The sequence below is a fragment of the Megalobrama amblycephala genome, linkage group LG8, assembly GCF_018812025.1.
Source record: "Megalobrama amblycephala isolate DHTTF-2021 linkage group LG8, ASM1881202v1, whole genome shotgun sequence".
NCBI lineage: Eukaryota > Metazoa > Chordata > Actinopteri > Cypriniformes > Xenocyprididae > Megalobrama > Megalobrama amblycephala.
In genome coordinates, this window is record NC_063051.1 from 11,492,103 (window position 1) to 11,514,363 (window position 22,261).

Consider the following 22,261-nt stretch of genomic DNA (forward strand, 5'->3'; position numbering starts at 1 on the left):
TGTTGCTATTTCAGTTGTCAGAACTACGATAAAATACTCAGGTACTGCACATTATTTGGTTTTCCTATATGCTGTGTCGTGCCACAGGCTGGTAAACATTAAAATGCTTTATAAAAGCTACGTACCTGTATAAAAAGTGGAAACTGAAATTTCAGTTCTTACCTAACCATCACATAGCCCCCAAAAAAGGCTTAAAAGCTTACCTTTGAACAATTTAATAAAATGATGGCTATGAACTATGAGTCATGCTATTACAGGACAGACTAAATGTTGTGATAATGAATAGCCATTTCATTCTCAGAGATTTATTTTGCTTTCATACTTTGATTTAAAGTTTCTTTAAATACTTTTTCACTAAAATGGGTAATAACAGTCTCTTCCCATTCATAGGCGCAGGTACAAAATGTACAAAATAATGAAAAGTGACTTTGGTCAGTATGCATCACATTAGAAATGTTATAGGTGTAATTACTGGATGATGACACATTTCGTCCCTCATGTCTTTGTGAAGACGTGCCAGTTCATATGCAGCCAGATAGATAAAGTGGAAAATGACTCCGTTAAACTTTGAGCCATCCATTTGGTTTAAGAAAGCAGTTGGATTTAGAGATTAGACATCTTAAAAAAGTTTAAATGGTAAATGATTGTAATTATGGTTATGTAGGACAAAAGGTATGATTTGTGAATGTTTGTTGTTGGTTATTTACACACACTGTACGAGTAATTTTTCTCTTTCCCATGATCCTCTCTTTGTAATCTATTATGCAGTGCAGCTTTGTTCATTCTAATAACCTCTTAAAGATGCTGTTTTTATCTTGGACTTTGCCCAAAGCCATTGGTAACCATACAAACCAGGGGCTTGAGTGCCGTTTTTTGTTCTTGCTGTTTTCGTCTTGTCAATGTTAATGCTAATCTTTTCTACTTTTATTAAACTTCTAGAACTCAAATCATATAGTGTTCAAGAGCATGTCTGCTCATGCTAAACTATATTTCCAATGGACAAAAGCAGAAAACAAAAACAGCTCAGAGCTTCAGAATCAATAAGGTCCTGTTGTGTTCATGGAACCTCTCATCATCGGGTTTTCTTTCATTTGTGCTGGTGCCACTGCACATAATAGACTCGTGTCATGTATCAATCTTTCAGCAAGACAATCAAGGTAATTGTTTTGGTTGTTATCTTTGCAAAGTAGAAATGATTCCACTGCTGCTTGTTCATTCTAAATATATGGGATGCATAATCTGCGTTATTTCTACTAAATTAAATTGGATGTCTTACGAGACCGTATACAGAGTAACCTTGGAAATCCTTCTTTATTCCTTGCAATGAAGAGATGGGAAGTGAGAACTGCTGAAGTGCTAACATTTCCTTTTATTTCCTCAATTATGTCTGTTAAAATAATAAAATAATTTTGGCTCTCCAGCAGGTTCAGCTCTGTAATGAGTGAAATCAGTCGCATGCATCACAGTGTACAGAAGCATCTGTTGAGTCAGAGACAGAAGGTACATCAAGGTAACACTCAGTTCTGACAGGAACAAGATTCACTCCTACAGTGTTTTACTCTGATGCACACTAGAATGAAGATTACTTGTGATTCAGCGGAACACAATGCTGAATTACTTTATTTTCCTGTGTGAGGGACGGTATTGTCAAATGCATCAGTGCACAGAGACGGACCACTTTCCTGTACACTAAAAGCTGAACTTTATCATAGTGTAATAACACTCTTTGAGTTTCAGGCATGAAGAGGATGCATTTTGTCATTTTCTTCCTTACTGGGATAAATTATACTCTTTTAAGAAGCAAAAACAAGACATTTTCTTTTCTATAGTATTGTGTTACAGAATTATCAATAAGAAATGTATGACATCACATTTCTGCATCACAAAGTATGCTAATAATTAAATTCAAGTCTAATTTCTTTTATTTAGCTAGTTTTGAAATTTCTTATTTCTGGTGAAATTTGTTTATTAATGGACCCTCTTATAGGTCCTCAGACATACACTGGTCTACTGTCTGCCCATGCATGTACAAGCTGACACTAACTTTCAGATAAATCAGTCAGAGAGAGAGAGAGAAAAAAAAAATTGACATCCTGATAACTGCATGACCAAAACACACAGTGCAGCAAAAAGCAAAGTTCAGGCCATCTCAATTTGGAATGAACTTTGACCTCCATCTGATAAGAGAAGCCTCCCTTTGAAAGCAGTAATAGGATCCTCTCCTCCTGCTGTGATGTAATTGCAAACCCACTCCACTCATTAAGTCGAGGATGTCTTTCACAATCTCATGGTGTGTTTCATGAATAGAACAATTAATTAATTGGATGACAATTCAAACTCCAGTCTTCTTGAAATTACAGGCCTTTGTACATATGTATAAAATGTATAAAATATAGGCTATACAGGCAGTCAAAAGTTTGGAATAATTATTTTTTGAAAAAGAAGTCTCGATTTCCATATATCTGTAATTATGCAGGAAATCTGGGATTATTAGTAGAAATTGATTTGAATATACAATAAATATTACAATACAATAAGTCCTTATTAGGCAATTATATTGCACTAGGACCTAATGTATTAAATTCCAAGGTGTACCATGCTTCATCTTGTTTGTAGCGACAGTATAAATGCTTGGAAATACACCAATCAGGTATTATGAACACCTTCCTAATATGGTGTTGGTTCCCCTTTGCTGTCAAAACAGCTCTGACCTGTCGAGGCATGAACTCTATACCAAGATAGATACCAAGATATTAGCAGCAGATCCTTTAAGTCCTGTAAGTTGCGAGGTGGGTCCTCCATGGATCGGACTTGTTTGTTCAGCACATCCCACAGATGTTTGATTGGATTGAGATCTGGGGAATTTAAAGGCCAAGTCAACACCTCAAACTCATTGTACTCCTCAAACCATTCCTGAACCATTTTTGCTTTGTGGCAGGGTGCCTTATCCTGCTGAAAGAGGCCACAGCCACCAGGAAAGGGTATACATGGTCTGGAACAATACTTTGGTAGGTGATACGTGTTAAAGTACCATCCACATGGATGGCAGGACCCAAGGTTTCCCAGCAGAACATTGCCCAAAGCTTCACACTGCCTTCGCCGGCTAGCCTTCTTCCCATAGTTCATCCTGGTGCCATGTGTTACCCAGGTTAGTGAAGCACACGCACCCGGCCATCCACGTGATGTAAAAGACCTCTGACCGGGTTGTCTAGCCATCACAATTTTGCCCTTGTCAAACTCACTCAAATCCTTACGCTTGTCCATTTTTCCTGCTTCTACCACATCAACTTTGAGGACAAAATGTTCACTTGCTGCCTAATATATCCCACCCACTAACAGGTGCCGTGATGAAGAGATTAAAAGTGTTCTTCACGTCACCTGTCAGTGGTCATAATGTTATGCCTGATCGGTGTAAAGCTTCATGTCTTTAAATACATACACAGCATTATTTGAACAAGTTGTGAAGCAGGATATTATTTCCTGATGTCTTTTTGTTGACCAGACTCTTGGAGATATTGGAAAGTGTTAAAAAGCTACAGTTCAGACAGGTCAGCTCAAATTTTATGGGCTTTTTTTTTTTTACTGGCATTAAAGCTTTCATAGGCTATCAATTAAGTGTTATTTATTGTTGAGCTAATTATTAGGCTAATTTAACCAACGTTTATCATTACTAATTCGAAATACGTGTTGTTAATAAAAACACTGCTGAATCATTTGCAGCACTCTGCGAATAAAAAAATAAAATTATATAACAAATTAATTACATAACAAAAGTGAATAAATAAACTGGTCACGTAGCCCAACACGCCCCTGCCTAATCGCCAATCCACTCCATGCTTACTTACACGGACACAGTGATTGGCGTAGAAAGGTTTTGTTGCTATAACCCAAATGGTTGTCAGTAAGAGAGAGCTGTTCACTCTTCTGTAATCTTGGAGACGCGGTATCTCATCGTCAGTCAAATCCTGAGTACGCATGGCTTCACACAAGCAGAACGACAGCTCAGCAGGCTTCCAGCCGGCCTTTAAATCATTCGCCACAGATGCGATTCATGTTGGTTCAGAGCCGGAGCAGTGGAACTCTATGGCCGTAGTGCCTCCTATTTCATTGTCCACCACCTTTAAACAGCATAGTCCGGGAAAACACGCTGTAAGTTGTAAGGATTTGACATTAAGAATATTTTAAGTGCTGTTTCGTATTAGTCCGACATTTGAGTATGTATATTGTGATGTTGTTATGAACATAACGGTGCGTGTATCGACTGACTGATTTGCACTATTTCCATTTAAATGGATATGATGTGAAATAAACAATGACATGACTTTGTGTGTAAGAAAAGTACTCAAGTACCAGTCTAAACTGGCTTACTGCTTTTAGATGGTCTTCCAGGCTGGTTTGCTGGCAGGTTTAGAGTGGCTTGGCACTTTTCAGCTCGTCCAGACTCGAAGACCAACAAACTTTAGGCTGGCATAAGTTTTTGTTTTTGCAAAGAAAATAGAACCTGTTGGCTGAAAGATCTTAATTACAAGCCCAGGCTATTTGTGTAAACTGGATGATTTGACATATAACAACAATATAGGTTGAGGTCAAATACGTCATTATTATGCTTAGTTCTTCCTCTGAAAAAAAAACTTAAAGGATTAGTTTACTTTCAAATTAAAATTTCCTGATAATTTACTCACCCCCATGTCATACAAGATGTTCATGTCTTTCTTTCTTCAGTCGAAAAGAAATTAAGGTTTTTGATGAAAACATTCCAGGATTTTTCTCCATATAGTGGACTTTAATGGAGCCCAAATGGTTGAAGGTCAAAATTGCAGTTTACAGTGATCCCAGACGAGAAATAAGCGTCTTATCTAGAGAAACCATTGCTCGTTTTCTAAATTTTCTTTTTTAAATTTTATACGTTTTAACCATAAATGCTCATCTTGAACTAGCTCTCTTCTTTCTTCTCTATACTGCCCGCAACAGGTCAAAGTTTGAACTAAATTGTCATATACAATATACTAGTGCAAGTATATAATAATTATTTCAAACTTTAACCTGTGGAGGGCAGTAATACACTTAGCAGTGTCTACACTGCCGGAATTCAAATAGAGAAGAAGAAGAGAGCTAGCTCAAGATGAGCATTTATGGTTAAAACGTATATAATTTTTAAATTTTTTAGAAAATGAGCGATGGTTTCTTTAGATAAGACCCTTATTCCTCGTCAGGGATTGTGTAGAACGTTTTGAAGCTGCAATGAAACTGTAATTTTGAACTTCAACCGTTTGGGCTCCATTGAAGTCCACTATATGGAGAAAAATCCTGGAATGTTTTCATCAAAAACCTTCATTTCTTTTCGACTGAAGAAAGAAAGACATGAACATCTTGGATGACATGGGGGTGAGTAAATTATCAGGAAATTTTAATTTGAAAGTGAACTAATCCTTTAACTATCTGGTTTAAAATGGTCTTAGCTTATTTAAACTGGACTCCCAGCCCCAAACCTCTCAATCAGTCAACAGATAATATTATTTAGGATACTTATTAATAAGGTTGGTTACTGATTACATCAGCAAAGATGCTTCAAGTTGACTGAATATTTACTCAACCACATGATTCATGAGAACAGCCAGGTCAGTAGGGTTGAAGTAAAAGCACATGTTTGTCTCTTCATAAAGACACCACAAACAAAGTAAAGCCAACAGGTTCTATTTTCTTTACTAAAACAAAAACTTAAGCCAGCCTAAGGTTTGTTGGTCTTCGAGTCTGGACGAGCTAAAAAGTGCCAAGCCCCTCTAAACCTGCCAGCAAACCAGCCTGGAAGACCATCTTAAAGCAGTAAGCCAGTTTAGACTGGTACTTGAGTACTTTTCTTACACACAAAAATCCTGCCATTGTTTATTGTACCAACTGTACTTGACAGTTTTAACCCATGAATATGATATCTATGTAAATGCACATCTTAAATGTAATATTTTATTTTATTTTCTTTATTGCTCACTCACAGATTTGACATTTTATTTGCACAATTCAAATCACTTTTGTATGCATAGTATTTTGAATTCAGCATTTTTTTTTCTAATGTTTTATCTGCCAGGGTTTTGAGTACAGCAGGTGTAGAAATCCCACAAGAAAATGTCTTGAGAGAGCAGTTGCTGCTTTGGATCGTGCACAATACTGTGAGTCCATCGCCAACACAAAATCATGAATATTATATTTACAAATGACATTGCCATAAACCTAAAACTCTCACTTTTCCTAATAGGTCTCGCTCTTGCCTCTGGATCTGCTGCAACTTTTACCATTACGCATCTTTTTAAGGCTGGAGATGGAATTTTGTGCATGAATGATGTTTATGGAGGTAAGTTACTGCTCCTAATAATAAATAATACAATTAAACTATTGCACTTGATAGAAAAGAGAGTAAAAATCTGAGATTTAGCTGTGAGAGATACTGAGTCTGTCACTTTTTTCCCCACCAGGAACTAACCAATATTTCAGAAAAATAGCTACGGAATATGGTCTTGATGTCACTTTTGTTGACCTCACGAAGCTAGAGGAGCTGAAAGCAGCTCTAAAACCAAATACAAAGGTACCTAGTTATGAAAGCAGATTTTTTTTAAAGAATGTGATCAGGTTTTAAAATGTTTCTTTTGTTTTTTTGCCAGTAGCTCCACCTCTGACAAAATTATTGTGGAAAAGAGGGTGGATCGGGAAATATTTGCTCACACTATTAAACCTGACAGCATATATGTTAATTAGCTCTGGGAAGTACTACTCTAACTAAAATTGGGTAGTAAATATTCCCATTTCTACAGATGCTATGGATTGAAACGCCCACAAACCCCACTATGAAGGTTGTGGACATTCAGGGCTGTGCAGATATTGTCCATGAGCACAACAAGGACACAATTGTTGTTGTGGACAACACTTTCATGTCAGCCTATTTCCAGGTATACACATTTATTTTGATGGTCTTTTAATGATTTGAAGCAGAAAATTAAGGATTTGAAAAACAATTTAAAGGTGAGTTATCTATGTTAAAAGTACATTTTATTAAGCAGTGCATGCAATACTTGTTTCATTAAAAAAATAAGTCAGTGCAAGGATTTCCATTATACAGAAACTAAGTGTTCTTTTAAATATTTCACCATTTTTCTCATCCCTGGAATAGCGCCCCCTTGCTCTTGGAGCAGACATCTGCATGTACTCTGCAACAAAATACATGAATGGTAAAAACAAATATAAAAATAGATATAAACCTTTTATACAATTGAAAAATTAGGTTGATCAAAGTTAGAATTTTCTGTACAATTCCAGGACACACTGATGTTGTCATGGGCTTGATTTCTCTCAACCGTGGAGACATCTATGAACGGCTGAAGTTTTTGCAGAGTGGTAAGGCTCTACCTAATCTAAGCAGAAACCTTTAAAGTTTATAATCTGTCTGATGACATCCTTATTTTCTGCAAACGGCTCTTCTCTTTATGGCATGACTTTGTGACTCAAGATCAAAAGGGCTGTAGTGTGGTGTATTTCACAAGCAGTTTATAGCGTATTATTTAATAAAATAAGTTTATTACTGGTTGAAATAAAGCCAAATTATTGGACATTACTAACAATAGAGAACAAATGGCTTGCATTATATAAAGAAATAAAATATATAGGCCCAATGCATATTTTGCAATAGATAATTGGTGTATACTCATTAATTTGGACAGATGAAGCTTATCACCAAAGAGTGTTAAAGTTCAGTTCAATGTCATTATGTAAATAAATATGCAGAAGTTGTTGTGTTTTAACATGATAGATAGAGGTGTGTAATCTTCAAATATAACTCTGCGAACAAGGAATTCTAGCAAGAATGAAGTTCTTTTATCAACCCTATTGGGGGTCTTTTGTAGGGAAAAAGAAAAATGCCTTTCATTCACTTCAAAAGAAAGTTACTTGTTTTCAGGTGGAGGTAATATTCTGTTTTATTATCTGCTGGTGATATTTCCCTTTTGTTATTGCCTGTAGTCTTATTGCTAAGCAATTTTGTAAAATGTAATTTATGCAAATTTCCTTGCACTCCCTCTTGGTTTTGAAGTACATAGCTCAGAGTAGGTGTCAGGAAAAAACTTCTGTTCTTTGTATATTGTTGCTACGTCCTTGTTTTAAAGTCATTTTTAAATCCTTGTCTTAGCCTTGTATGTATAAATTGAGCAAGCTGTAATTATATCAACTTCATCACACACCTCCCAACTGTTACACTTCTGATGCGATGATTAACCTTGTGCTTTCCTTCAGGTACTTTATAGCAATATATCACATTGCAGATTCGTCCCTGACTGTAACACTGAAAATGAGCTTGAGTCATTTGCATAGCAGAAGTAGAAGGTTAATTTTCATCTCTGTTCCCCTATCTTCAATTCAGAGCTTGGTGCCGTTCCCTCTCCATTTGACTGTTATATGTGCAGCCGGGGTCTGAAGACACTGCACCTGAGAATGAAGCAGCACTTCAAGAACGCACTGGCTGTGGCACAGTTTCTAGAGGCCGACCCAAGAGTGGAAAGAGTCGTCTTCCCAGGTGTTTATGACATTATCGTCACATTATATAGAAGTGTATTTTGGGCAAATTTGACACATGTTGAGAATTACTCAAATAACCCATAAGATTTAGTTGAGTTTATAATACATGGGTGTAATAAAATGAATATTCTAATATGCTGATTTGGTGCTCAAGTAACATTTCTTATTATCATCACTGTTGTATCACAGTTTCCACAAAAACATTAATTACTTTACTATCACTTTTAATTAGTTTAATCTGTCCTTATCTTACTGATCCCAAACATTTGATTGGTAGTATAGGGAACTCTTTGGTATTATAACGCCTGTTGGCAACCTTGAATTTTATTGCTCAAAATCAGGTGATATTGAGAGATTCCAGTCAGACTTGATTGACTCTCGATCATATTTTTTTTTACTTCAGGTCTTCCATCTCACCCTCAGTATGAGCTGACAAAGAAACAGTGCACAGGCTGTCCTGGGATGATTACTTTCTACATTAAAGGAAAACTGGAGCACGCCTCAACTTTCCTCAGCAGTCTGAAGGTGCTTTGAAACTTCATATTGTTTGAAAATATTCTACATCTTAAATTTTTAAAGAAACTATTTTGTAATTTGCATTTCAGTTGTTTGCACTTGCTGAAAGTCTTGGTGGTTTTGAGAGTCTAGCAGAGCACCCGTAAGTACTGAGCACACTACTAGAGTATAATCATTTTTTACATTTTTTTGTTTGTTTATTGATTTTTTGTTTTTGTTTGTTTGTTTATGAAAGGAATACTAAGTTTGATTTTTTTTTTTTTTTTTTTAAATCGTTTAATAGGGCTTATTTTGGATGGCCACAAGGGGGCGCAAGCACTTTAATGTTGTACTAAAAGGAAATTGTGCTTTTGTTGTCTGAACAGTTTGTGTCATTGTAGAACATTATTCAGCAGGAGCTAATGGAACATTTCTTTAGGCTATTCTGCAGTCAGCTTTAAATATAAAAACAGAGTTCATTTTAATCACCAGATGGCTTTGAAACATCATTGTGACAGATTAATGATACTTACGGTTCGCAAGTAATCCACTAGAATGCAAGTGATAACGTCATTGAATTATCTTTTGATAAAAATTTTCAGGAAACAATTTATCAGCCTCCGTTTCCCATAGTGCACTTTTCTTTTCCAGAGCGATTATGACTCATGCTTCAGTACCTGAAAATGAGAGGAAAGAACTGGGCATCAGTGATACACTCATTCGTCTGTCAGTGGGCCTGGAGGATGAGGAGGATATTATTGCAGACCTAGACCAAGCCCTCGCTGCTGCAGTTAGTGTTTCACAACACATTTGTATACATACACACACACAGACACACATATACACATACATACAGACATACATACACACACACACACACATATATATATATATATATATATATATATATATATATATATATATATATATATATATATATATATATATATATATATATATATATATATATATATATATATATATATATATATATATATATATATATATATATATATATATATATATATATATATATATATATATATATATACATATGTATGTGTATGTACTGTATGTATATGTCCTTTCAGTCTCACTGGTCCCAAATAGATCTACAGATGGCCAGTGCATTATGGTATTGGTGTTATTATCTTCATGCTAAAGGCATTATACGTAATTGCATTTCCATTTGTAGAGCTTCATTTTCTTTTCTGACCAAAGGTGCTTTCACGTGTTTAATGGTGCATCCCTTTATGTAAATTGATTTTATTCCTTAAAATATGGCATTTAAGCGTGTGTCAACAGCGAGATCATTTCAGCCCATAAAGTTCAGCGAGCCATCTCTGAGCGCACAGGCCATTTCCCCTCTCTCTAAAGTGCACAGAAAAATAAGGTTCCAGGAAATAAAGACAAATCAACTCGGGTCAGAGTCTGAGAATTATTCCCATAGAAACATATTTGTGAGGAGAAAGCTAGGAGTTTGTGGGCTCTGCGTTGGCTTTGCTCTGTGCAGTCTCTCTGGAAGCCTGTTCGCTGTGTTGGACTCGTTTTTTAAGCGTGATATCGCAGCGTTGCAGACGTGTGAGCGGATGCTTATTAGAAAGCAAAGGTGCAGCAGTATAGGTTGCTCAGATTTGTACTCCGGTACACCATGCACCCTGTTGTTGTAAAAGCCCAATGATTGTGTCTCAGAGGCTCTTTTCTTCTGTCAGAAATTCAATGCCAGCCCTGCAGTTCCATATGCTTTGCTGCTCATCTGAAGAGAATGGAAATGAAATCATGACTTGTATCCAACTGATATCCGAAATCCCTCTGAGATTATTACAATAGGAGCTTTTGTGATTTGCGGTGAGTTTTAAATTGATGACACATGTTCTGATGGGGTGAATTCCATTAGGTCTTGGCACACAGTTTTCCTTTGAGAGTTATAGATCTTCAGTCTCCTCCATTCTTTCTGAAAACCGTAGGTTAATTATCTGCAATTATACGAGGTTAAGAGCTGTCATTTTTTTTTTTTTTAAGATTAAATATGCTAATGTTCACAGCATTTATTGAACCACTCTCTGTGGTGGGCCTCAAATTGCTGCCTCTGTGGCCGGGTGCTGTTTCAACCAGTTGGCAGAAACTGTGGGGCTCTCCGTATCAGCTAGATAGTGAACTAAGTACAAACCTTATTGAGGGTATGCATCGACGTCACATTCCCGCCGAAAACGCGCTCCCTCAGCTGGACTGAGTGGCAAAAGAACCTGCTGCGTAACTGGATTAATAGGAGAAACGGCGAAAACGCGAGTAAAACTAACAAATTACCCTAAAGGTTGGACTCGAAAGTGTTTCTTACAACTTGTCAAATAAACCTAATCCATGGATATTGACATGCAGCCAGGAGTCGTGTTTCCTGACATTTATATGTGCCTGATTTGACGTCTGGGAATTACATAAAGCAAATCTGGCTGTGAATATTTAGTAAATATACTACAATATCGGTAGGTTTAAATCTGCTTAATCACTTATATCAATGTTATATCGTCATATTGTCCAGCCCTAAAACATATATAGTTTTATAGTATAGTTTTTGACAGTGTTGTTTATTTAAAAACACCCAATTATGCATAATATAAGATGGTAAATATATAATTGATGAGTCGTCAACATAATATATAGGCTAACAATACAATATATAAGGTATGATTTTACCTCAAAATCCAACAATTCGACACAAAATGACAACTGCAAATCCATGTTTCTTTTCCTGGAGTCCAGCTGTTTCTGTGAATTGCAGTGATCCATTTGCTTCTTTTTCTGTTGCTTTCTCTAGTTTTTAAATATATACCTCAGGGTTTGTGTCAAATCTATTTGTACAGTCAGCCGCAAAGCTCTTTCCCATTTTGAATGTGTTTTGTGTGTTTTTCGCGACATTCACGCTGAAAACCAATGCTGCTGTTTAGTCTTTTGCCACTCAGCGTGCGTAACCGCAGTCCTAACGGTCGACGGTGACGTCACGTGCATACCCTCTATAGGGTGATATAATCAGTTATATTGATTATATCAGGTGTGCCCAATCTTGTTCCTGGAGATCTACCTTCCTGCAATGTTCAGCTCTAACTCGGATCAAACATTGTTGCAGACCAAATACACCCTTTGTGACAATGGTGATCCCTGGTGGAAGTGACCTCTTTCAGCAGGTTAATGCACCCTGCCACACTGCACCCATTGTTCAGGAATGGTTTGAGGAACATGATGAAGAGTTCAAGGTGTTGCAATGGCCTCCAAAGACCCCAGATCTCAATCCAGTTGAGCATCTGTGCCTGTGGGATGTGCTGGACCAACAAGTTCGATCCACAGCAGCACACCTTGCAACCTACAGGACCTGAAGGATCTGCTGCTATACAGTCTATATAAGACTGTATAATAATTCAAATCAAATAAATGCAGCATTGCTGAGCATAAGAGACTTCTTCAGAAACATTAAAAAATCTTACCAACCCCAAACTTTTAAATAGTAGTGTAGTATAGTGTTTTTTTCATATTTATATTTTATACATCTTTAAACCCTATTATTTGATTGCCATGTTAAAACAAAGATATTTTTCTTTTCAGTATTTAATAAATCTAATGTCATGCAACCTGTTTCTTTTTTAAAACAGCATCCAAAAAAGTAAGAGGCTGATCAAGATCAATCAGGAACAGCAGTGATGCCACTTGTGGATGACAAGGACACTTTTTTGTGGCACATTAATAATTTACTTGGTATATGACAGTTATGCTAAAAAACATTAATTGCCATATTTTCATTCAAAGAATAGGATATTTGCTGCTTTTGTGTTTCTACTTTTTGTAATTATAGTTTGAGGTAGTGGGGCTAAAAAAAGACACAAAACTCTCAAAAAACACCCTCTGTGTTCTCAAGTAAAGCACACAATCAGTCTTTATTTTCTGCATCAATGTTGCAAAGCCACCTCATAATGTTTCAAATCACCTTTCATTGATCAGTTTTGTATTTTAAATACTAGATATTGGCTAGATGCTTTAGTGTTTTTGATTCTGAAGGATCACATCTGATCTTTGTCTGTACTGCCAGACCCATTAAAAGCCATTTGTAGTCTCTCCCTCTCTGTTTTGTCTTCTTCCTGAACATCTTTGATGGTGGTACACCATAAGAAATCACTTTGATGTCAACAAGCACCACACATGTAATTGGAAGATAAATAGTAAAAGACGTAACTAATGAGCCGATCTAACAACACCATCAATAATGCTACAAGGACAGCTTGAACTGAGAAGTAATTATTTCTGTACAGTATTTATCAGGCTTAAATTTATTTCAACGGAGGGCATGATGTGATGATTACATTACATTAGTCCTGACAAGGCTAATTCGCTGTCTCTTAATTTGCAATGTAAGATTTTTAGGGAATACTGAAAGAAACTGAATAATGAAGAAAATATTAAGTGAAAAAATATTTACACCAAACTTCTTGATGGCAATTTTGCTTTTTTATATGGACAGTTTTACTGATAAATTCAGTGGGAGTCAAGTCAAGGCATAAAACTGTCAGAAAGCATATTAATGCCTTTTTGTTTGTCACTATATTTCAATGGCTTTTTTTTCACAATCTTCCAAGGCAAATATTCTGTATCAAATGAAAGCACCTCAACTACTTTATTTACTGACTCAAAGGAAGTCCATTTAGCAAAATGTACACACAGGAAGCACAACACCATTAACCCAGGTATTCTGTGACGCAGGTTGTGCTCAGAGCTATTAACTACATATTACTGTCCATATATCTAAAGTATAGGAACCACTGACATTTCCATTTAAGCTAGACATTGTGCATGCAAAATGTCATCCCTAATCTCTTAAAGGGTCAGGGGTGTAAAGTTCATTCTATAATGTTTATTTATAATGCTATTTATTGCTCATATAGTTTGGGAGCTGTATGTGTTATAGGCTAGTAATAGAATGATGAGCAAAGCTGAGGTTGCACCTCTTGTGTGACCTAATGTTCTTTTCCTTCATCAGCATTCATGTTTGATCTTGCCAGGCTCCTTTCATGCTCTGCTTTCCAATTTTCACATATCTAAAAGAGAAGATTGTTTGATTCGCACCAACAAGCCTATCGCAACGATGATGGCTGATCATTGACAATGTCATGATGATTTTAGCAGGATTTTTCCATTAAAATAAAATGCTAAATATTTTTAGTCAGTTATTGGTTGCACGATCAACTTCTAAAGTATTTTGCAACTACTTTGCAACATTTTCACAGTAAGGCTGGTGACGAATCCTCCTAATTCTTCTCCTGACCTGAGATGATAAAATTAGCAATTCCCACAGTTTCATTAATATATATAATTTCAGAACTATGACTAGTAAGTGAACTGTTTAAGCAGACAACATCAAGTCAAGTCAAGTCACCTTTATTTATATAACGCTTTTTACAATGTAGATTGTGTCAAAGCAGCTTTACAGTGATAACTGGTAGATATTTTTGGCTGCACAGCAGCTCTTAAAGAATAGTGTCAATGCAGGCAGATCAAAGCACTGTTGAATATCAAATGTCAAGTGTTACATCGTATGTTAGTCTAAATGGACCAGATCAGTGTTAGCTGGCACTGGTAGTCACTAGTAACAATCGATTGAGGTCATAACTTTATTTTAATGATCACAAAAAAATATATTTTGTTTTTTTTATTTAGTACTGTCCTGAAGAGATGTTTACATATAGTCCACAAGACAAAATAATAACACAGATTTTACACAAATGGACCAGTTCAAAAGTTCACATACGCTTGATTCTTAATACAATGTCATTACCTGGATGATCATCAGCTGTTTTGTTCATGTTTGTTCTGAGCGGTTAAACTGCCCACCGCCTTTAAGTCAACGTGAAATAGAAATGTACCCTGTCTATTTTCTAAATTCATCTTATTGATTTTATTGTTTTTTTTTTTGAGCTGGTAATTTTCAAAATGTCATAACTCAATCTTCCCCTTGCCCTTTCTTACAATTAACCACAATCTGCCTCCGTCCAATCAATCCGATCGAACAAAGTCCCCTGGTTGCTACTCCTGTTATGTCACAACTATAAGAAAAATAGGTACTGCACATTATTTGGTTTTCCCATGACTTCAATTTTACGTGCTGTGCCACAGGTTAGTAAACATTCAAATGCTTTATATATGCAATGTACCTGTATGAAAAGTGGAATCTGAAATTTCATTTACACATTCTAACCATCACAGAGCCAAAAACCTGCTTAAAAGCTTACCTTTGAGCAAAGATTTATTGTGCTTTCATATTTTGATTTACAAAGTTTCTTTCAATAATTGTCTTATTTCACTTAAATCAGTAATAACAATCTCTTATCATTCATGGGTGCAGGTACAAAATAATGAAAAGTGACTTTGGCGAGTATTATGCATCACATTGAAATTTTATAGGTGTTATTACTGGATGATGACACATTTCGTTCCTCAGAGTGTTTTTGTGAAGATGTGCCAGCTTTGGCCATGTAGGGTCATTCAGATAGATCAAGTGGAAAATGACTCCGTTAAACTTTGAGCCAGTCATTTGGTTTAAGAAAGCAGTTGGCTTTAGAGAATAGACATCCTCAAATAGTCTAAATAGTAAATGATTGTGGTCATGATTTGTGAATGTTTGTTGTATTCACACACAATGTATGAGTAATTTTTCTCTTTCCTTTGACCCTCTTTTTGTAATCCATTACGCAGTGCAGACTAACACAGTGTAGCTATAAAAAAAGGTTTGTTTATTCTAATAACCTCTTAAAGGTTCTGTTTTTATCTTGGACTTTGCCCAAAGCCATTGGTAACACAATCAAACCAGGGGCTTTGGTGCCATTTTTTGTTTGTTTGTTTTTGATTGCGGTTTTCATCATTGTCAATGCTAATCTTTTCTCTTTTTATTAAAATTTTAGTGCACCAATCATAATAGTGTTCAAGAGCATGTCTGCCAAATCATGCTAAACTATATTTCCAATGGACAAAAGCAGAAAACAAAAACAGCTCAGAGCTTCAGAATCAATAAGGTCCTGTTGTGTTGATGGACCCTCTCGTCATCAGTTTTTCTTTCATTAGTGCTGGTGCCACTGCACATAATAGACTCGTGTCATGTATCAATCTTTCAGCAAGACAATCAAGGTAATTGTTTGACTGTTTTGGTTGTTATATCTTTGCTAACTGGAAATTATTCCTCTGCTGCTTGTTCATGTACTTCTAGATATCAGGGATGCAAACTGTTATTTGTACTAAATTAATGTCTTATGAAACCATAAGAATAACCATGGAAATCCTTCTTTATTCCTTGCAAATAAGACTGCTGAAGTGCTTACATTTCCTCAATTATGTCTGTTCAAATAATAAAATAAACTCTCCAGCAGGTTCAGCTCCGTAATGAGTGAAATCAGTCGCATGCATCACAGTGTACAGAAGCATCTGTTGAGTCAGAGACAGAAGGTACATCAAGGTAACACTCAGTTCTGACAGGAACAAGATTCACTCCTACAGTGTTTTACTCTGATGCACACTAGAATGAAGATTACTTGTGATTCAGCGGAACACAATGCTGAATTACTTTATATTCCTGTGTGAGGGACGGTATTGTCAAATGCATCAGTGCACAGAGACGGACCACTTTCCTGTACACTAAAAGCTGAACTTTATCATAACTCTCAGGCTTTGAGTTTCAGACATGAAGAGGATGCTTTTTGTTATTTTCTTCCTTACTGGGATGCATTATTTTATTATGCAATAATTATTATGGCAATATAGGCCTACATATGTACTTGAATATTATCTGTGCCTAGACTGGGTAAACCCAGCCTGATCTGCCGGCGATTTGATTTCGCCCGGAAACTCAGTCTGGAAGCCCGTACATTCATTTCTACTGCTTCTGTTACACTTTTGCCGGAACCAATCACAGACTGGCTTATCCACCTTGCTCGCTATTGGCGGGTATAACATGATGACAATAGAGAAGCGACGGCACGCACGACCATCAATCCAATTCCTTTTAACCTCTCGACAATGCTGAATGACTTCTTTAGTTTAGCAAACAAATCACTCGAGTGGGTGTAAATACCTAGCCTGGTAATACCAGACTCTACTACTTCACTTTGCTTCGTAGACAGAGTCTGGAATGGCATAATAGAGAAGTGTTTTCTCTCTCGCTAGGGGACGCTTGTCTGAAGTTTAAAATCATTGGTTACCCGTAAGCCAATCAGATACGTTTAGTTATGACGTATGTTATCCGCCTGTACAGCCGCATCGAAGCACAGACATCATGCATCGAACTCAAATCTATGATTGAACTTCCACTGTAAACCTGTTGTAAACACATGATGATGTGAGCGAAATACCGGAGTGAACATGGCTGTAAACGACTTTTGCAGATTATGCGAAGTTAATGCATCCCGAAGTTTGCATCCCGTGTCTCGTTTCCCATTTCCGTGGTCGTTTCGGTTTTCGATTTCTCTAACCTACAATGTAAAACTCGGCGCTTAGCATCTACGTCACGGCTCTCAGCCCGCCCTCTGTTCGTTGATTGGCCCGGCTGTTTCCAGACCGGTGGCAAACACAAAGCTCTGACGCTGTATCAGACTGAGTACAGAAGCGAAATGAAATTGAGCGGAAGTAGGAAGTCTGACGTAGTCAGGCTAGTAAATACCACTCACTTTCCTGTTTTTTTGCACAACCTGCAAAAATCGCTCGATGCCATTGCTGCTTCTGCAAACCACTGATCAACACTACAAACCAATACAAACTAAACCTGTCTGGAGTTTTCGCGTCACTTTGCAAAGTACGTCACCCGGATCGTTGATCTGATTGGTTGAAGGACTATCCAATTGCGTGAATAATGCTCGTTGATCACGCCTCTTGTGCAGTAGAAAATACATACAGACTCTCCAGACCAATGTTCAATTTTAAATTGAGCTTGGTCTGGTGATGGCCAGACAAATCTGTGCCTGCTATAGTAACTAGAATTTGAAGTATAGTTTCTATTAATTAGTCTAGTCTATTTATTTCCTTGGTGCCTTCTGTTGAAATTTGTTTAGTTGGGAATTTATGGAGGGAGCCTCTTTTAGTTCTTTAGACAGGCACTGGTTTATTGTCTGCCCATCTACAAGATGGCACTGACTTTCAGATGAATCAGTTAGAGAACATAACAAACTTCTAGGGCTTTTTGGAACATGGAGTTCCCTCATATATATATATGCAAAAGCAAGAAAAACATCAAAGTTTCCTAAAAATAGCATGACCAAAACACACTGTGCAGCACAAAGCAGAGCTTGGGTCAGCGCAATTTAGAATGAACTTTAACCTCCATCTGAGAAAAGCCTCTTTTTGAAAGCCCTAATAGGATATTATCTTGTTTTCCTGCTGAGATGCAATTTCAAACCCACTTCACTCATGATGTTAACACTCAATTATCCGAGGATGTCTTTTACAAACTCATGGTGTGTTTTCATTCATTCCATGACAAATCAAACCCCAGTCTTTTTGAAATGGCAGGCCTTTGTGTGCATGTATGTATATATATATATACAGTATATAGTGTTAGTCTCTGTAATTACAGTAAGTGCATTGTACCTAACCATTTTTTTTAATGCAAGTACATTAGTAGTTAAAGACACCTAATATAAAATGTAACAAAAATTAAAAATGATAGTTTAATATTACAGTACAAGGTATTGCAACACATATAATTTAATTTCATTTTTGTTTACTTGTTTAGTTAGTATTATCAGTGTGTTTCCTTGCTTAGGAGGTTTTGAGAACATTTTTTTAGTTCATTAAACCATTAAAATCTTTTGAAAAGATCGATTAAGGGAAATCCAATTTTTCATAATATGACCCCTCTAAGAAAGAGTGTACAGTATAATTTACTTGTGTAGGCTATAATACATTTGTGGAACAGAGGGTAGAATTTCTGTCTCTCTCTATACAAGATTCAGTGATACGATTATTGTAGATATAGCTCTAGAATGAGTTAATAGGTTTTCCCCAAGACTCAGTATCCTGGGAAAGCCATAAGCAGCACTTTCAGTGCACGGTCATAAATCAAAAAGCTGCACCACAGCACCATACAATGGCAGCTCTTATCCATAGACTTTGACTCAGCAACATGCTCTGAATTTGCCTGAGCAAAGGACCGTCCATCCTGAATTATAGGGTCTTCACTCATTTAGACAGACCTCCACAGGTCAGGCAGAAATGTACTTGAGTAGCTCAACATAAACCATCTTCCTCTTTTCTTCTTTCTTTCTTAGTATACAGAAGAAAAAAAAAAAAAACACTTTTCAGTCCTCAAAATCATTTTTCAGACTTTTTTCATTAGCTTATGTGAACCATTTCATCACTCTAGCTTGATTGTGATTGAAAAAAATGTTGGCCTTGCCAATACAACAATTATAAATGAACAAACATGATCAACCATCAAACCTTGAAAAACTTTTAAAAAACATATTAAAGTCTAAAAAAAAGGTGAAAAAATAGTTTTCTGTAAAATTACTGTATGTTTGTTTTAAAATTGTTTTAAGAGAATATAGTCCACCAATCAATGTAGAACTGATTATGGAGAGGAGGTGTGTCCGTTTGCACTGATCGATGTGAAAAAGGAATGATGATAAACGACTCTCAGATCCATGTTTGAAAGGTTTACAGATGTACACTTCAAACTGAATTTGAACATACTTAAAGTCCTATAAATTACTGCAACATTAGCATCCTTTTATACTGCTTTATGTATTCCCATATTGTCAGTTTTATGTGCAATCTGATATTTATTATTAGCTGCTACTTTAGAATACAGACCACTTAATAATTATGCGAAGCACTAAACATACAACCTAATCAATTCTGAATATGCTTTTAGAGCAGTATTCTGGCCAACACAGCCAGTTATTTAAAGCCCTTATAAAATATAGATTTAATGTACCATACTCTACAGCTGCATCTGCAGGAATGCTTTGCTCTCTGCTGTGGTTATTCAGCCTATATTTCACCTCTGCAGAGGTCAGACCAAACCGCAGTAGCTGAAAATGTGAGGTGTTTACAAAACACTATAATACAGGTGTCTTATCTTAGCAGACAGAGGGGAGAAAATGTATAGATTTATAACTCTTAATGCAGGCAACATAAACTATGAAATAAATGCTCTGCTGCACATAGAGTTAGAACTTGTCTTTTATTCGCCTTTCAAACAATTACTGTGTGATTTATGCACTAGTAGTGTCACTGAAGGGAATTGCTAAATTGCTAAACAGGTATTCCAAACACTCTTCTCTCTGCTTTCAGTCAAACAAACAGCTCCTCCCCAAACTCACACCATTGATTTAGCCATGGTTGAAATTCAGATTGAAATGAGTCTGTATCATTAAGCCTATGGAGTAAAAGTTAGATAAACATTGTGCAATTGTGAGACCAAAATTAACACTAGTGACATATAAAGTTGCAATTCAGAGATATACAATTGCAATTACCTTTTATATATTTCTTTTTTTTACTCAGAGGCAGAAAATCCTAACGCATACTCATTAGTTTATACGTTAAACTTTGTCTTCACTGTTTTAAGCAGTCCTATATTAAAATAAAATGACTCCTGACAGAGTTAAATGGCAAAGTCAATCGAGAGACCATCTGACAGTTTACATTCTCATTTATCAACTAGCTGACCAGCACTTGCTCTAGGGATCAAGATCTCTATGACACAAAATCAATGTCTGTGGTACTCTTTCTTCCTCAAAAAAGACCAAAGCTAAAAGAAATAATTATTCTATTGAGTGCACAGCGTGATAATAGAAATTAAGATTTTTTTTACACAAGAAAGAAAGCACATTTCATAACAATTCTCACATAGTTTTGAAAGGACTTCATATTGCATCTGTGCTGGATTCTAATGTGAATTTCCCAAGTGTTCCAGCTTTTGAAGCACATTTCCAATTTTTTGGAGTACATGCTGAGGAACTAATTTGCCATGGAAACAACCCCAACCTTTGAAGAGCTGGGTGCTATGATGTGCAAATGAAAAGAGTCATGATTTACACGAATGCCAATTTGTAGTAATTGCTTACACTGTGTAATTATTCCTAGAAAGGATCAGAAATAGCCTCACCTCAAGGAGCCAATGAGACCCAAAGGTGAAGAGTCTTTCTATGAAGTTATTTTCTCAGCTCTTCTGAAACACTTTAATACTCCTTGGATACATTTAGAATAACAATGATGTTATTTACGCTCCCAGGATCCTTTATTTCCTCATGGTTTGCAGCATGATAAAACAAGAATTTAGTATGTATACTAAAACGCATGCAGACATATGTATTCATATATTGAACATGCCCCATGAGCATGAACAGATTCATGTTTACATAAGCTCCAGCTATTGTAATTTCATTATATACAGCCTTTTATCCCATACAAAAGATGATAGCCACACGTCACAGCAGTTTAAAGTGAGCACACTTATTTGACTACTATGTATTTTTCTTATTTCTCACTAAAAGAGTGCTGATTGATATAGGTAAAATGAGAGAATGCCTAGTCCCAAAGGACACTGCATATTTATAATGTTTATAATATAAAGTGAACATATAAATATTAATGATGAACATTCATTCAGCTTTCCACTGCAGAGTGAGAAATAAAAGGACCTGATGAAATACATAAAAAGGAATGTCAGCTTTGCAGAAATTTTACGAGTTATACCATCACTCAATAGCTCAGTCTTGAGGCCATGTGGTGTAATTCAGTAGTGCTAACTATTGCAAAGGAGATTTCAATAATGCTGTATTTTAAGTGCCATTCTAGGATAGTACATGTTTAATACAATGATGGATTTGCTTTCACTGTGACCCAGAATTTTTTTATGATATAGTTTTATGAATAGTTTTATGATACTTTTAGTTGCTTTTACCTCATTTTGGAACTTGAAAGCCTCACTCCACATCCACTTTCATTATAAAGAAATAATATATGATATTCACCTTTGGTGAAAGTCACACAGGTTTGAAATTACATCAGATAGGGGTTATGCGCAATCTAACTTCCGTATTCTGTAAAACAGATCAGATTGCTTCCAGTTTTGGTCTTTTGTATGTGCTTCATGAAAATTTTTTGCTGTTTTATTCAAGATAACTTAAAAGGAGTGAGCAAAGATGAGCATAACTGATGTCCCCCGCATATGCAGATT

At 36.2% G+C, this 22,261-nt stretch overlaps 1 protein-coding gene across 1 annotated transcript; it reads left to right on the plus strand.

The window, feature by feature from the left end:
• Positions 1-3,842: 3,842 nt before the first annotated feature.
• Positions 3,843-13,155, plus strand: LOC125273678 (cystathionine gamma-lyase-like). The gene is made up of 12 exons (XM_048199257.1): positions 3,843-4,149; positions 6,083-6,164; positions 6,251-6,346; positions 6,468-6,577; positions 6,804-6,938; positions 7,160-7,217; positions 7,306-7,383; positions 8,402-8,554; positions 8,960-9,081; positions 9,162-9,214; positions 9,703-9,841; positions 12,696-13,155. The coding sequence occupies exons 1-12, from the start codon at positions 3,976-3,978 to the stop codon at positions 12,708-12,710; spliced, it is 1,215 nt and encodes a 404-aa protein (XP_048055214.1). The 5' UTR covers positions 3,843-3,975; the 3' UTR covers positions 12,711-13,155.
• Positions 13,156-22,261: the final 9,106 nt, after the last annotated feature.

Excerpts from the sequence above, each read along its gene's own strand:
- LOC125273678 (XM_048199257.1), top strand. The coding sequence starts at position 3,976 with ATGGCTTCACACAAGCAGAACGACAGCTCAGCAGGCTTCCAGCCGGCC. Across the intron at positions 6,165-6,250 it reads TTTGGATCGTGCACAATACT|GTCTCGCTCTTGCCTCTGGA; the intron begins GTGAGTCCATCG and ends TTTTCCTAATAG. Across the intron at positions 7,218-7,305 it reads TGCAACAAAATACATGAATG|GACACACTGATGTTGTCATG; the intron begins GTAAAAACAAAT and ends GTACAATTCCAG.